This window comes from Bos taurus, chromosome 10 (assembly GCF_002263795.3).
Source record: "Bos taurus isolate L1 Dominette 01449 registration number 42190680 breed Hereford chromosome 10, ARS-UCD2.0, whole genome shotgun sequence".
NCBI classification, from domain to species: Eukaryota; Metazoa; Chordata; class Mammalia; order Artiodactyla; family Bovidae; genus Bos; species Bos taurus.
In genome coordinates this window covers 25,640,331-25,655,934 of record NC_037337.1, presented here as the reverse complement: position 1 = coordinate 25,655,934, position 15,604 = coordinate 25,640,331, and the positions used below count along the sequence as shown (strand labels likewise).

Below are 15,604 nucleotides of genomic sequence, written 5' to 3'. Positions count from 1 at the left end.
TATATACACACACACAGACACACCCACCCCCAATGTATTTCCTCTGCTAAAAATTCTCCTTTATATTACCTTGTTGGTAGAAATTATTAGGGTTGAATTATTTTTTTTTAATGTTTATAATATTAGACCAAGGATCATAAAGATGAATTCACCTTCGTTCTGCACATTAACTGATGTCAGCTAGGCTGGCTTAGGTTTCAGGAAAGACTGATAGCGTTCAAACTACAAACAAAACAAAAAACAAAATAAAATACAAAAGCTTGGTGGTGGAAGCATCTAGGCAAAGAGAAAACCTGGACAACGGCTGTAAAGTGTGAGCAAATCCTCTACCTTTTGAGAACACAAACACCATTTCAACAAGGAAATTACATTCAGTGAAGGTTGTTTTAGGACAAGGCTGAGCAAATTAAATACTTCACCACCATATGTTCAGCTTTGGCAGGAGATGTAGGTGGTAAGGGAATCTCAATGTTAGGGAATAACCATATCACACCCCAGCTGGCTATTTAGTCATGAAATAAGGAGAAACACACAAATATTTGGTTAAAACACCTTTAATGAAAAGGGAAAGACACTAATATCTCCCTTGTCTGGTCTTCACATTTTACTATGTTAGGAAACTCTGGAGCCTACACCTTTGGAGGAGCCATCACTCACATCAGTCAATAGCAGAATCTTCACTCCTTCCTCCTCAGAACTCCTGTTCCAGATGATCCTATGTTAAGAGTAAATACTACATCTCATTACAAGACAGAGAGGCAGGGAGGACAGCACCTGGGCTCCTCTCCCAAAGTCTGGGACTCTATTAACCAGACAGTGGCAAAGACACAAACCCAGGTCCATGGGCAGGCACAATGGGGAGGAAGTGGACCTTGAGAGAGGAAGATAAGGAAAATACAGGGGCTAGGGAATAAAGGAGGGAGTTATCTAAAACTAGAAGCACACTAGTGCTAGGAAACCCCTCTGATCCACAGTGCACTGTGGCACACTAAAGTCACCATGAGTCCAAAAGAACATTCATGAGACCCATCGACCCATCCAATCAAGAATTTGAGGTCTCCTCCTTTACATCTCGCCCCTTTATTAATCATACAGGTTTGCAGCAAGCCTTATGCTTTACAACACTCAACTTTCCATTAGTCCTTCAACTACCCTCATGAACAATGCTTGCTAAAGATATGAACTTCACATTTCCTTCCCCCAAATAGCCATCCCATGGGAGACCTCTCAGCAAGAAATCCACTTGTTTGCTAACTGTGAGAGGCAAAGATGAAGGATATGAGAAGCTCAGAATATCTTGGCCTATTAAGCAGCCAACACCTTTGCCTTAATGTGACTAAGACACGAGTGCCTTACTAGCAGGAAGAGTGTCCTGTGCCTTTCATTTCTCCCTACCCCCTGGGGCTGGGCCACGAGAGACAGATATTGTTCCATTTTCACTGTTGGCACGCGGAAGGAGAAGGAATGTACAATGTGCTACTTCTCTTCTAAGATGGGCTTCCCAGGCACTGTCTTGGATGCAAGAGGCCTAAAGAAGAAAAGGGGAGCTCTCTTCTCCTTGGCTTCTCTGGATCCCACCACTGCTGGAGGCAACTTCCCAGCCTCAGTTCCTGGGCCAAACAGCACTGCTGGTGCAGGGCCTGAAGTGGCAGTGGAGATGGAGATGGAACTGGAAGTCTGGGGCTTGGTGGGCAGGTCACTTGACAGGAAGGTTGTGTCCTGGTTCCAAAGAGACAGCGGGCCCACCCTCACCAGCTGGGAAGGAATGCCCTGGGACAAGAAGTCATGCAGGCTGACCTGGTCACCAGAGAGGAGTGGCCCTAGGCCCTCCAGGGACAGGTGCTGCCCCCTTCGGGGTGGGCTGTAATTCCATATGTGGGTGCTCAGGTGCACCTGCCAAAGGGGAGAGGAGAGGGAAGAAGGGTCATTCTCAGGGAAGCTGGAAAGGGTTCTTCTTGGGAATGTAAAAGCTGTAGCGAATCTATTTTCCTCAGGTACAATGAATGAAGAGGGAAGAAAAGTTTCTCAGGGGGCAGTTGCCGTGAGCTCAGCAATTTCGAAGCTCGGGGATTAGAGAAAAGTCATTAAGGACATCTAAGAACTCAGAGAAACAGACAAATAAACGCTCATACATCTGGGAGGTCCTTCTACAGAGCTCTCACTTCCTGCTCCTTGGGTCAAGGGGCAGCAGGTACAGAAAAACTGGTTCATGGGATGGTGGGGTCATCTTTTCGGGGAAAGGGAGAGAGCCCTGGGGAAGTGATAGAGGGTGAGCAGCCTGGGACCAAGGAAAGAGCAGCAATATTCTGAGGGCCATGGGGGGCAAAGGGCTGTACCTGGTGGTGGGCCAGCAGCATGTGCTTCTTGAGGGTAGCCCGCTCGAGAAAGCCCTGCCTGCAGAAAACACAAGTGAAGAGCAGCCCCTCCTTGGGGTGGGTTTTCTGATGCTCCTCCAGAGCTGCCTGGGTGGGAAAGGTCTGGCCACACACTTCACAGGCCTTTCGGCCACTGCTTTCCCCGGGCTCCTTTCTCATCACTTCCTGCAGGCTCAGCTCCTCCACCAACGGGGTGCTGCTGCCTTCCCCTTCAAGGGCCGGCGCTGACCCTGGGCTGGAGCTCCTCTCAGGTTTTCCCCCTTCTTCCGTGCCTCCGGCAGCATCACTGCCTCCCTGCTCCATTGGCTGCGTCTGATCCAGGGTGTCAGGTGGTGGTGGTGGCAGCAGACACGGCTGTTGAATGGCCTTCTCATTAGTGTCCATCTCCTTCCCAGCTGTGGTCACTGCCGCCACAGTCCCCACTTCCTCCTCAGTGCCAGAGGCCTCTTCTGAATCACCTCGCACGGATATCGCCTTCTCACCTCCACTTTCAGAGCCTCTTCCGGCCAGAGAATCTTCATCGGTCACATCTTCTTCCTCTTCTTCATCCTCTTCCTCTTCTTCAGACAACTCCTCCTCTGGGGATGGCTGCTGGGATGGCTGCTGGGGGAAGCCCCCGGCTCCGGAGACTGTCGATTGCTCAGAGCCGTTCTCCTGGGCAGTTCCCCCCGCTTCAGGGAGTGCAGTGCCACCATTGGGGATCTGGCCCCCCAGGTGCATCCGAACATGCTGCTGCAGAGTAACAGCGTTGGTGAACTTCTTCTGGCAAATGGGGCAGGAGTTCTGGGCCCGGGCAGCTGGACTAGCCTTATGGCCCACGAAATGTGCACGCAGATTGCCCCGGGTAGAGAAAGCTCTGCCACACACTTTGCATTTGAAGGGCCGCTCACCTCCATGCTGGCCATAATGCAGGCGCAGTGCCCGAGGACAGCTCAGCACCCGGAGACAAATGACACACTGGTTGGGTCCAGATGAGGCTGATGATGAAGCTGCAGGGGCAGAGGTGGTGGGGGCACCCGAGGCAGTAGAGGCCACTGCCACAGCTCCTTGACGGTCAATCTTTTCTACCAGCTGCTGAAGCTTGGAGGTCTCGGAGGGTGAAGCCCCCAAGGGCTCCAGCACATAAGGGAAAGGGAAGCTACCAGTGGACTTCAAGTGGTTGGTAAGCAGGGCCCAGCTGGGTAGCGATGTCACTAGCTTACTTAGCTGCATGCGGGTTGCTGCGCCACTTTCTGCCACTCCGGTGATGGCTGAGCCCTCACTCCCGGGCGGGGTGTTTTCATCCGCTTTATTCTTTGGCTCTACCGCTTTCATGAGCACAAACTTATTGAAAGCAGGAAGCGCAGGGGCCGTAGTGGTGCCTGCACCAGTGGAGAGCAGTGTGAGGCTCTCTGTGGCACTGAGGGCAGCAGTGGAGGCCACCAGAGGCTTGCGTTCCACACCTCCACCCGGCACAGCGGCCTCCTCCTCGGCCTTTTCTGGTGGCACCGACATACCATAGGGCAGGCCGCTGCTGGTGATAACGTAGTCTAGATGCTCTGGCACCGGGTGAGGGTTCATCTGCACATGTGGGTACTTCTCCCGATGCCGATGGAAATGCACTTTGAGGTTGCCTCTCGTGGTAAAGCGGTTGCCACACACATTACACTTATAGGGTCTCTCGCCTGTGTGGGAACGCAGGTGGATCTGCAGGGCACTGTCACTACCAAATACTTTGGCGCAGAAGCGGCACTTGTGCCTCCCACCGGGCTTCTCCAAGGGGCCCATCACTTCCCCATAACCCAACTCTCCACCTCCATTCTTTGGCTTCAGGAGCCCTGGGGAAGCAGCAGCCTCGAGGCCCCGGGCTGCCCCAAGACACTGCGCTGCCAGGAGTCCTGTGGTGCCTGGGAAAGCCAGGTGAGGCGAGGCGATCAGCTGATCCGTGCTGCCTGACAGGGCCGGGGAGGGTGCAGGGGTGGGTTTGTGGCTTCGCCCGACCACACCAGCAGAAAAAGGGTGCTGTGACCCCAAGGGGTGGTAAAGGTGGAAGAAAGCCTGCTTGGGTGCTTCTGCCCCTGAGGAGGAGGTGGAGGAAGGTGCCAGTGTTTTGCCAGTTTGGACAGGTTTGATGGGGCTGAAGAGAGGAAGCAGGGGTTTGGTGGAGGAGGCAGTCCCTGTCCCAGGCAGCTCCGAGGGACTGGAAGGGGTGCCCACTGTCTGGCCTAAGGAGCCTAGCAGCAGCACCTGCCGGCAGATTTGCTCAGTCATCTGCATCTGATGAATCTGGCGCTGCTGCAGCACCCGGAGTTCTTCCAAGATCAGAGGGATGTTCAAGTGGCCACTGCCTACCCCTGGGGGGGGAGGAGGAGGCGGAGGAGGAGGGGGTGCAGGGGTGGACTCCGGCGGTAATGGAGTTGCTCCCAGCTTGGGGCTGGCCAAGATCAGGCCCCCACCTCCCCCAGCTGCTGTACCTGTGGCAGCAATGAGGAAGTGCCCGGACGACTCCTCTCCCCTCCGCTCTGGGCCCCAGGTGGGATCTGTGGGTACAGAGGACGCGCAGTCCGAGGGGTTGCTTTGCTCAGCTTCCATGGCCTGCGGACTACTGTGGCCCTCAGGCCGGGGTTCGCAAGAGGTCGAAGAGTTGTTGGGGTTCTCCTGGCCCCCAATTATCACCATTACAGGGGGATCAGTAGAACATGCATTCTGGTGGGCGAGGAATTCGGTTGGGTCAGTGAATTGTGCGCAGCACTTGGCACAGACTTGGGGGTGGTCGTCCTCGCTCACATCACCTGGGGGAGAACACAAGGAGAGAGCGTGGGTGGTGCGGTTGGGATGGGTATACACAGGCTGTAATTAACAACGAGCCCAGTAACCGCTAGTGGGGGTGGGGAGATGAGCTCACCATCAGGCCGTGCAGAAGGCTAGAGCTCAGGGCTGACCCGCCTGGACACGACACGCCAGCACTGGGGGCCAGGGAGGAGTGGGCATGCACAAGCTACTGTTCCCCTTCCATCCCCTCGCACCCCGGGTCACCGGCGGGCGGAAGGACTAGCTGGGAGGACCGGGTCCTGGGCAGAGAATCGTGCGTTTTATCTCGTCCACCGAAAGTCCTTCCCCCCTCGCCCCGCGCGCCCCCTCCACCCCTACCCCTGCCGGGCCCTACCGCACCTCCAAGCTCCGCCGGCTCCCCGCAGGGCCCCCCGAGACGAGAGCTCCTCCCGGCTTCGTGCGCCATGGTTGTGCGGGAGGTACAGGGCCGGGTGGAGTGGGAGACAATGGGTATCCGGATTGGGGGAGGCGGCACTGGCCGCCCGGGCTGCAGCAGCCTCTGCACCCAGCGGCCCAGACTGCAGAGATGGAGATCGGCGGCGGGGGCAGGGCGCAGTGGAGGAGGGGGAGGGGAGCAAGGAGACGCGGAGGAGGGGAGGAGGAGGGGAGGAGCTGGAGCCAGAAAGCTGGGAGAGGGGAGATGGGGGAGGAGCTGCTGGGAAGGGGAGTCTGTGGGGAGGAGCTGCTGGGGAGGGAGGCGGGAGCTGGGGAAGGAGGGGGGGGGCGGGGGATGGGTGTACGGGGGCGGGAGCCCAGAGCACAGGAGGGTTTCCGGTAGGCTCAGTGACAGGTGCTGTGGGGCCTGGTGGGGGTCCACCTATCCTTGCCCTCTGCTAGCTCCCCCCATCTCCAGATGTCTTTGCCCAGACCGGCCCGCCCACCTCCCCAGCAAGCTCAAGGGGGCACAGTAGGAAACACAGCCTTGCTCAATAGAGCAGAGCGATAGGCTTCTCTTATTTTTCTTCGGATAAAGGATCCGCTGAGCCTGGAAAACGTGGACTCCAGAGAGGGTGGTCTGAGGGCCAGAGCAGGAGGGGGGTCCCAGAAAATACACCCCTTATCTACACACATTCACACCGCCCCTTCAAATGCCCCAAGTTTTGTCCTGTTTTCTTCACCTCCATTCCCACCCTACCCCCACACCCCCTCTACAATAGAAGCTTCTTAGGGTGGGAGGCTGCGAGGTAGAATTTCCAAGGAAGTCGATTCAGGACTCTTCTCTGCGGAACACTAAGCCCCTTTACTCCCCGCCCCTCCTCCCCCAGAATAATAGCTGAATGCAAGTTATTCCACGGATCACCCGGCCCACACCTCATTTATAGAGTTCATGCTTATTTAAGGAGCCATCTCCTATTTAGTTTCCTCTTCTCTACCCTTCTTCCTCCGTTGTCCTTCTCTAGCAACGCAGACACTATTAAGGACGTGCGGTTTGGGGGAGATGCTAGCCTGCAGAGGCCCACCTAGCTTTAACCCCGGGGGGACGGGAACTCCTCCTGAAACAATGGGGAAAATGCAGTAGGAGGGAGCTACCAGGCAGCCTCTCGGGGCCTAAAGCCCCTTTTAGCCCCAGGCTGGGTTGAATGCCTAGAAATGACTTAACACCTGCTCACTGCACAGAGGTGGCCTCCAGTTCGGAGAGAGGATTAAGCGGGTAAAATGCCTCCTGGACCAGGTACTCTGCATTCCCTTCCTATCTTGAAATGAGCCTTAAAGGCTTTCCCACTTCCTTAAAAGAGCTTACAGGTGGTGACAACAAGTCCTTAGTTCTGTGGTTTGCCTGGGCATCAGTAAATCCACCTTGTTCTAATCCCAGTTCCGTTCTTGCCTGGCTGGTAAATTGAGGTGTGGTGGGCAGTCACACCATGACTACACTGCCATTTCCTTTTTTGTAAAGTGGTAATATTGTAGCTATGTTGGCTTCATCAGAGAAATATAGTGGGGATAAAATAATATGTATATATAGGACTTCAAATTTTGGGAGGAGTCCTAAATATTATGAATTAAAGAACTTATCGTTCAGTGGCAAAAAAAAACAAACAAAATAAGCTAAAATACATATATATTCAAATTAGGTCTGTTTTCATGTTGCCTATTAATTTCTTTCTTTCTTTCTTTATTTTTGGCCAAGCTGTACGGCTTACTCAGGATCTTAGTTCCCTGAACCCAGGTCCTTGGTAGCATAAGTGTGGCATCCTAACCACTGGACTGCCAGGGAATTAGCAATCTTATTCATTTCTGAGGCTAATATCATTGGCTTATATTAAGAGTAGGAAGTCTTTTGGGGTGGGAGCTGTAATAGCCATCTCCTTCCCCAAATATTAATGTTAGTGTAGTGTAATATTAATATTAGGCTTTTCAGGTGGCGCTAGTGGTAAAGAATCCATCTGCCAATGCAGGAGAGGCAAGAGACACGGGTTTGATTCTTGGGTTGGGACGATTCCCTGGAGTAGGAAAAGGCAATCCACTCCATTATTCTTGCCTGGAAAATTCTATGGACAGAGGAGCCTGGCAGGCTACAGTCCATGGGGTTGCAAAGAGTCAGACATGACTGAACACACACACTGAGTTGTATATATAATATAGACATAGTTGAATATTAATATTAGTACAATATATTAATAATGTCCACTTTCATTGAAAACTTTGTACTGAATTGTTTTGAAACTTCAGATAAACACAAGTGTCTTGACACTGTGGACAATGGCTCTGAAACAGAGGAGCTCCAGGCTTCCAGACCTGACCAGGGAGGGAGAGGGGATTCTGTGTCAATTATGGTAAGTCACAGGTAAACTGCAATGTTGTTTATTTTTACAGATAAGGAAGTTGAAGCTTGGAGAGGTTAAGTGACTTTTCCAAATTCACACAGTAATTCAGTGCAGCAAGCATTCAGAGTTTTGACTCCTGTCCAATACTTTCCCAAGCACATCAACACTATGTAGCTTCCCTAAACTAGAGAAAGGGCCTTGTGTGGTTCCTACCTGCCATTTGCTCTGTGGCCTCAGTGAGAAAGAAGGAATCAGATGGACGCTTTCTACTGAGCATTTGTTAATTAGCATTGAACGTTTGATATCAAGTTGCTGTTTTGTCAAGTCTTCCAACAAGAAAAGAAATCCTTTTCTTTTCATCTTCTCCTGGGAAACACTGTCCCCTTTCTTGCTCTTTAATGAAACTTGCTTTCTGATGCGTAATTTGATCTGCACTCTTCTTAAAGGTAAATTCAGTCCCTGTTGAAAGGTGATGGATCAACAGCCACCTGTAAGAGGAGCCCTCTATTTCTCAGCACTTTTCACTCACTGCCTATCCTGAAAAGGGGGGTGGGATTCTTAGGCAGACACGAATGAAATCATAAACACAGGACTAAACAAACCCGGTAATGGTGTCCCTAGATAGCAGATAAGGTGAAGTAAGCTATCCTGGGTCACATGCAAAGTCTGGGATGGACACAGGACTGAGATCTGGATATGCTGGTTTAAATTTATAAAGAGCTGAAATAACAAAGAAAAATGAAATCAGGTGACTGTCTAAATCTGGTGGCTCATCAAACTTGGGAAAGGATGGCTCAGAAAACAGAAAAATCAGTGGGTAGCAGTGACTTGAACAGAGGTTCTCAAACTTTGCTGCCCACTAGAATTACTGGAAGAGCTTTTAAAAATCCCAGTGGCCAGGCTGTGTGTGCATGCATGCTAAGTCTGACGCTTTGTGAAGATATGAACTGTAGCCTGCCAGGCTCCTCTGTCCATGTGATTCTCCAAGCAAGAATACAGGGTAGCCATTTCCTCCTCCAGGGAATCTTCCGGACCCAGGGATCGAACCTGCATCTCTTAGGTCTCCTACATTGGCTGGTGGGATCTTTACCACTAGCGGCACCTGGGAAGCCTGGCCAGGGTGGGTCTAGGCATCAATGTTTGTCATGCTCCTCAAGTGATTCCAATGTACAGCCAAGGAGGAGATCCATAGTGTATATCAGAGGAGTGCCTTTCCCAGCAAAACTTCCACCCTGCTTCTCACAAATCTTCAAAGTGGAAAAGTAGAAAGTGCTGTAATGTCTGACTCTTTTGTGACCCCACAGACTGTAGCCTGCCAGGCTCCTCTGTTCATGAGATTTCACAGGCAAGAATACTGGAGTGGGTTGCCATTTCCTTCTTCAAGGGATCTTCCCGACCCAGGGATCAAATCCGTTTCTCCTGTATTGCTGGTGAACTCTTTACTGCTGAGCCACCGGGGAAGGTCACAAATCTTACCTGTGTTCAACTTTACCAAAATTAGGACATAAGTAAAATGAGTTGCTCCATGCAAAATAAAATCTGCCTGTCGGGTTCTCTCTCTACTCTGACCACAGGTACATTTTAACTCTCTTGTACCCTGCTTCCATGAACAGAAATTGACATGATATTCACTCGACTACGAGTTTAAGTGACTGTATGTGCATCTTGAGCCATACTTCTAATTGTAAAATGGAAGGCTTTGTTCTACACAGAGTTTAGGCACCATCCAACCATTAAAGAAATGAGCATACTATGTCAGTTCAGTTCAGTCGCTCAGTCGTGTCCGACCTCTTTGCGACCCCATGAATCGCAGCATGCCAGGCCTCCCTGTCCATCACCAACTCCCGGAGTTCATTCAGACTCACGTCCATCGAGTCAGTGATGCCATCCAGCCATCTCATCCTCTGTCGTCCCCTTCTCCTCCTGCCCCCAATCCCTCCCCGCATCAGAGTCTTTTCCAATGAGTCAACTCTTCACGTGATGTGGCCAAAGTACTGGAGTTTCAGCTTTAGTATCATTCCTTCCAAAGAAATCCCAGGGCTGATCTCCTTCAGAATGGACTGGTTGCTCTGCCTAAACTTACTGTTAATGTTGGACCAACACCAATTGATAGTGTCCCCAGTTATGAGTTGATTCTGTAACTGCTGCTATAGAGGACTTCTAAGGGAGAATAAATGATCTTCTCTTCCTCACTCCTCTCTCCTAAATGCATCCACATACCCCTCTGTCGCTCACACCTAGTAAGTGTACCCTTGACCTGTGCAACGCAGTGGACAAACAGGCACAGGTACATCTGGTGCTAAGTGAGAAAAATATATGTTTCCAGAATACGAATATCTTCGATCAAACACACGCAAAAAAGGTTTTTTTTTTAAAAACAGGCATTTTTCTGATATCAAAGGACTCGGCACTTAACATGGAATTCATACTGTTTTGAAACTGGAAGTGACTTTAGAGATCTGACCTCTCACTGAGCAGAGTGACTCAGTCACTCTGAATCAGACCTCAGTTAAAGTGCCAGCGCTTTCTAACCTTTGTGACCTTGGGAAAAGTTTCTTAATTTCCCTAAGGCTTGGATTTCTTTTTAAAATGGGGGTATAGCAATAAAAAGGTATGAAATTCTTATACAGTGCTACAACATAGATGAGACTTGAAAACATTGTGCTGAGTGAAATAAGCCAGATGGAAATAAGCCACTCAAATGGACACATATTGTATGGTTTCATTATGTGAGATCCCTAGAATTGGTAAATTCACAGAGACGGAAAGTCGAATGGTGATTTCCTGGGGCTGGTGGGGTTGGGTGAAGCAAATGCGGAGTTATTATTTAATGGGTATACAGTTTCAGTTTTGCAAGAGGAAAGAGCTCTGAAATGGATGGTAGTGATGGTTGCACAGAATTGTGAATATACTTAATGCCACTGAATTGTATGCTTAAAAATGAAAAATTTTGTTTTGTATCACCATAAATTAAAGTAACTTTAATGGAGGTAATAATAGCAGAGAAATAAACAAAAAAATATATATAAAGGGCGTAGCATAGTACCTGACAAATAGTAAATGCTCTGCAAATATTAGCAATGAGTATTATTCTGTAAAGACTAAAACCTGAAGCCTGGGAGAAGGCTGGATTTGTCCAAGGTCACAAAACTTCCAAGTCCAAGCCGGACTGAAAACCAGGTTTTGTGTTTCCTTATCCAGTGCTCTATTGTACCCTGCCTGAGTACTTTCTATCTACTCAGAAATGTTTTCTTTTTGACCCAGGAGTGCCTAGGGCTTAAAGGCTCAGGCATCAATACTCCAAGAAAGGATGCTGTAAAGAGAACAGGACCCTCACAACTCTATTTTTGCCTTCTTTCCCCTTTTGCTGCTCTTGATATCTGCCAACTGCCATTTCTCCCCCTAGATCTGTTTGGCTGTTGTCCTGGTTTCTCCTTCTCACTAAATATCTGGGTTTCCGATGGTTTCCTTTATTTCCCAGATGCACTGGTTTACATTTTCCCTATTCACATCCCTTATGTTCTCTATTCCTGACTTCTAGACTCTGTAGGGAAGAGAGGAATTTTTTTTTCTCTCCAGAGTTTTTAAGTAAATAGACTATTTCCTTCTCATCACTTATGTGCGATTACTATTCTGTTAGGTTTTTGGTGTTCTGGTCAGGGAAGCTGAACAAAAAGAGGGCTGGAAAACAGGTTTTTCAGACTGTGTCTTGGTGATATCTTAGGTCACTGCAGAGATGAGGCTTTTAAAATGTGCAACAAAGGCTCAGCATTTGCTTGTCACATATGGTAAACATTGCTTAAAGGAAGGCAAAGACTCCTGAAAGCCTTAGTGGCACCCTAGCCTACTAAATAAATGTCTGCTGATGGTCATGATGATGCCCATAGCTCCACAGGTACACCTGTAAAAGGGCACACATAAGAGCCCCCAAATAAGAGCCCTCCCTACCTAATTTGGGGGTGTGCAGAACAAAAAAATGTCCCTGGGGTAGAAGGAAAACTCAGGAGCCTGAAGATCACGTGAGTGAATAGAAACCCTATCTGTATATCTTATGAAAGCATAAAGGAATTTTAGATTTGATCAAATATTAGCCACCTCATCTTACATGAGACCCCATTACACCCCAGGTCATGCTAGTAGCGCAAGGATCTTTCTCTCTCAGGAGAATTCTGAACAGAAAACCCATAGGCTTTCTTAAGGTTAACTACTGCTTTCTTGCTCCTGACATTTATGTTTTTAACTTTTATGGCTCAAAGGGAAAATTTCAACTGAAATTCTTTGCTGCCACTGAGTTCAAGCCTGTACTGTTTCCATGGGGACGGCTTTGCTGCAGCATTCCGCGCCCCCAGGTGTTCACAGCCACAAGTGGGAGCTACAGCTCAAGGGGGCTGGAGAATCCTCTCAGGGCAGTAGTGAAAGAATTTGTAGCCTCCTCCCAGACTCTTCCTCAGCAGTGGTGTAGGGAATGGGTGAGCTGAGGAAGTGGGGAGAGAGGGGAGAGAGGAGAGGAGGACGCCTCTGGGGGAATTCAGTATTGTTCCGCAATCCAACCAGCAGGGGAGCAGGACTGTAAGGCAACTCCGAGGCTCTGGGGGAAGTCTCCTGTAGAGCAGCGGGAGGAAACATCCGGCCTGCAGCCGCATTAAGCGGGGGCTAATGTGTCCCAGGAGGGAAGGATGCCACCAGCATGAACCTCTTAATACTGGCACAGTGGGATCCCAGTAAAGCACTGACTTGAAGGGGATGTGTTCTACACAAAAGCCAATATGTCTGTAGCATGTGGCACACTGACTTGATCTCAAGTCTTTTTTTTTTTTTTTACAGCAGGTGAGAAGGTAAATTTAATCCATGTTTTAGTTTTAGCCACTACAAATACATTATCCTAGAGGTTTCCATGACACATATCTCATAAAGAAATGCTGAAGTTCACCAACAGTTCCCAGAGCTTTTGTCTTATTTCAGTATTTGCAGGAAGTGCCACTGTATTCACATATAATAATAATACTCACATATTAAGTACTTATTTATGCTAGGGACTGTACCACTTGTATTAAGCACTTATTTATGCTAGTTATTTCTATAAGTGTACTAAAACATGTATTAACTCAATAACCCAATGAGATAGTAGTCAGTATATTCATCTCCATTTTACAGATGAGGAAACTGAGACATAGAAAAGCAAAGTAAATCAACAAAGGCTGCACAGCTAACCAAGAGGTAGAGCCAGGATTTGAATCCTGAAATTCTGCCTTCAGAATCCTTGTGTTTAATCCTATACTACATTGTTGGGTGAATCAGCTATTTGCTAAATAAATAGTTTATCCCTCAGCCAGTGTGAAATACATAGCCATACCAGATTATCCAAAACTTGCTCAATCCTAAGAAGTACCTGGATATTTGCAAAGATACAGATTCCCAGACGCTAGCCCACATCTACCCACAACCAAGCAAGCTTGGAAAACCCTAATTTAGGTGGAGTGTGTACTGCTAGTTCTGATTATCATGAAATCAAGGTTTCTTTCCTGATTATGCCTGTTTTTGAGACTGAGCAATGTCACTGCTCAGTATCTTAGTTGCTCTCTTGGCTGCCTCTTACTTACTGGAATGTTATAAGAATACATGAAAAGTTCCCCCCTCATAAAGAAAATCTGTTACATAAATGATAATATTCTCATAAAATTATATGCATGTATTAACATGCATGTATGTTAACACATACAGGTTTTTTTTAGCTTGGCTTTCCTTGAAGCACCCGCCTAAGCCCCTCATCCAGACCTTTCCTCCAACCTCTACCCCAGGTGACACAGATAGGCACTCCAAACCAGGCTGCATCTGACCGACATTAGCTCTCTCCCTCTGGGAGCTCTGATCTGTTCTCTGCTCAGCCCAACAATAAGAAACTTTTTTCTCCTCTCCCTCAGGGGAAACTTCACGTTCATCCAATTCATTCTCTTGCAACCCAACTCTCCAGAAAGAAAAGGGGGGAAAATCCCACCCCTAAGAGACGGGTCTTCAGGTCTGAGAAGGTTACTTAGCAACGGGCACAAAGACCAGTGAGCAAAGGGGGACCTGGGGAGAAAACTCTTGGGTGGGGAGACAGAGCCAGTTTGAAAACTCCATTTCATCCAAAGAAAAGCAACACGGAAAACAAACAGAATCAACCCTGAGAAAAGCCAAGCGGGGCTTCTCTCCAGTGCAGGTCATCATCTCCTTACTGCCTGCAACTCAACTCTTTCAACCCCCTAGTGACCAAGTCCTCCCCCTGGTTTCGCCCATGGCCCGGGTGCCCTCCCCTTGCCCTGGCCTGACCCACACAGGCTTGGACTCAGCCCCCACCCCCACCCCTCCCCGGCACCCACCGTTCTCAGACGCGCTGGGACCTTCGCAGTCCGAGATTAACTGTTGGGGTTTCCGCTGCTTTCGCCGAGACATTCCCGGGTAGAGAGAGGTGGGACAGGGAGGGACAACGCTCACTTAGTCTGAATCGGGGTGACCTGGTCTGGTCTCCCCCCTGGGTCTGAAGCCAACTGATGCCTCTCCCCCAATGCCAATCACTGTGAAGCAGAGATGTTCTCGCTTCCCAGGGACGGACAGACAGACACGAGCGCGCTCTGATTCTCAGTCTCTGACTCTCTCTCAATCTCTGCAAGTCTTTAAAGGGGAGACGCCCCCTTTTTTTTCTTCAGCTTCTTCCCTACGCTTCTGCAGCTCCCATTGTAAAAGCAAAAATCCTAATCTTTCCGCACACTCTTTTCTTTTGTACTGCAGAGGAAAGGATTTAACCCTCTCCTCCCTGCCCGGTTCCGGGCCTCTCGCTCTGCTGTCTGTTCAGAAAATGTCCCTCGGTTGTTTTTCTAACTCTTCCTCTAAGCTCTTCACAGTGCTTTCTGGTTATTTCATGATTCTGTGCCACCTTGTTGGAAGATGTGACTGCTTCTGGGGTATAAGCTGAAATGAGAACTTTCTGGTATATCCTGATTATAAGGCCAAGAACTTAGTTACTTGCCAGTCAAAAATGAGAAAGGCTGACCAAAAAAAATGATCATTATATATATGTAGACCTCTTTAAAATTTATAAGATATTTTTGTGTATGGGGCATATTTTGAGAAATACATCTTTGAGGTTAGCACAGCCAGTTTTACTACTCCTATTTATAGATGATCCTCTTTACAGCTGAACCAAAAGGCTCAGGGAGGTTAAGTAACTTGTCCAACATTGCACAGCTGTGATGTAACAGAAACAGCCCTGGCAGCCAGGTGGATCTGACAGTAGTCTAGCATTTTTTTTTTTTTTCTCTCAATATGCCACCAAACTCCTAGCATGTAAAATGAAAATGATTGATCTTAAGGACTCTCATTTAAAATACCTACAGGGTCAGGGGCTCTTCTGTGTCTCCTACTTCTTTCCAGCTCCCAGAGTTGAAGGGATGCCACCTTTGAGAATATCACACAGAAGAGTTCTGTGGTACTCTAGAGGAGACATTGGCTTCCCTAGTGGCTCAAGTGGTAAAGAACCCGCCTGCCAATGCAGAAGACACAGGTAGGATCTCTGTGTCAGGAAGATCCCCTGGAAAAGGAAATGGCAACATGCTCCAATATTCTTACCAGGATAATTCTGTGGACAGAGGAGCCTGGTGGGCTACAGTCCATGGG

At 48.9% G+C, this 15,604-nt stretch overlaps 1 protein-coding gene across 5 annotated transcripts; it reads right to left on the bottom strand.

Annotated features, from left to right (window-relative positions):
• Nucleotides 1–538: 538 nt before the first annotated feature.
• SALL2 (spalt like transcription factor 2) lies at nt 539–14,636 on the bottom strand. Of its 5 annotated transcripts, none has more exons than XM_015473090.3 (4): nt 14,311–14,560; nt 4,829–5,146; nt 2,338–4,432; nt 1,477–1,726 (listed from the first exon to the last, which is right to left on the bottom strand). In XM_015473090.3, the coding sequence occupies exons 1-4, from the start codon at nt 14,381–14,383 to the stop codon at nt 1,477–1,479; spliced, it is 2,736 nt and encodes a 911-aa protein (XP_015328576.1). In that variant the 5' UTR covers nt 14,384–14,560. The 5 variants fall into 5 exon arrangements, 4 of the variants coding, with proteins under 4 accessions (NP_001359116.1, NP_001359114.1, XP_015328576.1 ...); XM_015473091.3 differs by lacking the exon at nt 14,311–14,560 and adding an exon at nt 5,526–5,724; NR_164149.1 differs by lacking the exons at nt 2,338–4,432; nt 14,311–14,560 and adding an exon at nt 5,526–5,833 and having other exon boundaries at nt 539–1,893.
• Nucleotides 14,637–15,604: the final 968 nt, after the last annotated feature.

Bases quoted from the DNA above. Each gene is read 5' to 3' on its own strand.
- SALL2 (NM_001372187.1), bottom strand. From the start codon at position 14,383: ATGTCTCGGCGAAAGCAGCGGAAACCCCAACAGTTAATCTCGGACTGC. The intron at 5,147-14,310 runs GTGGGTGCCGGG...GTTCTCCCCCAG, and splicing joins TCCCAGCGCGTCTGAGAACG to GTGATGTGAGCGAGGACGAC.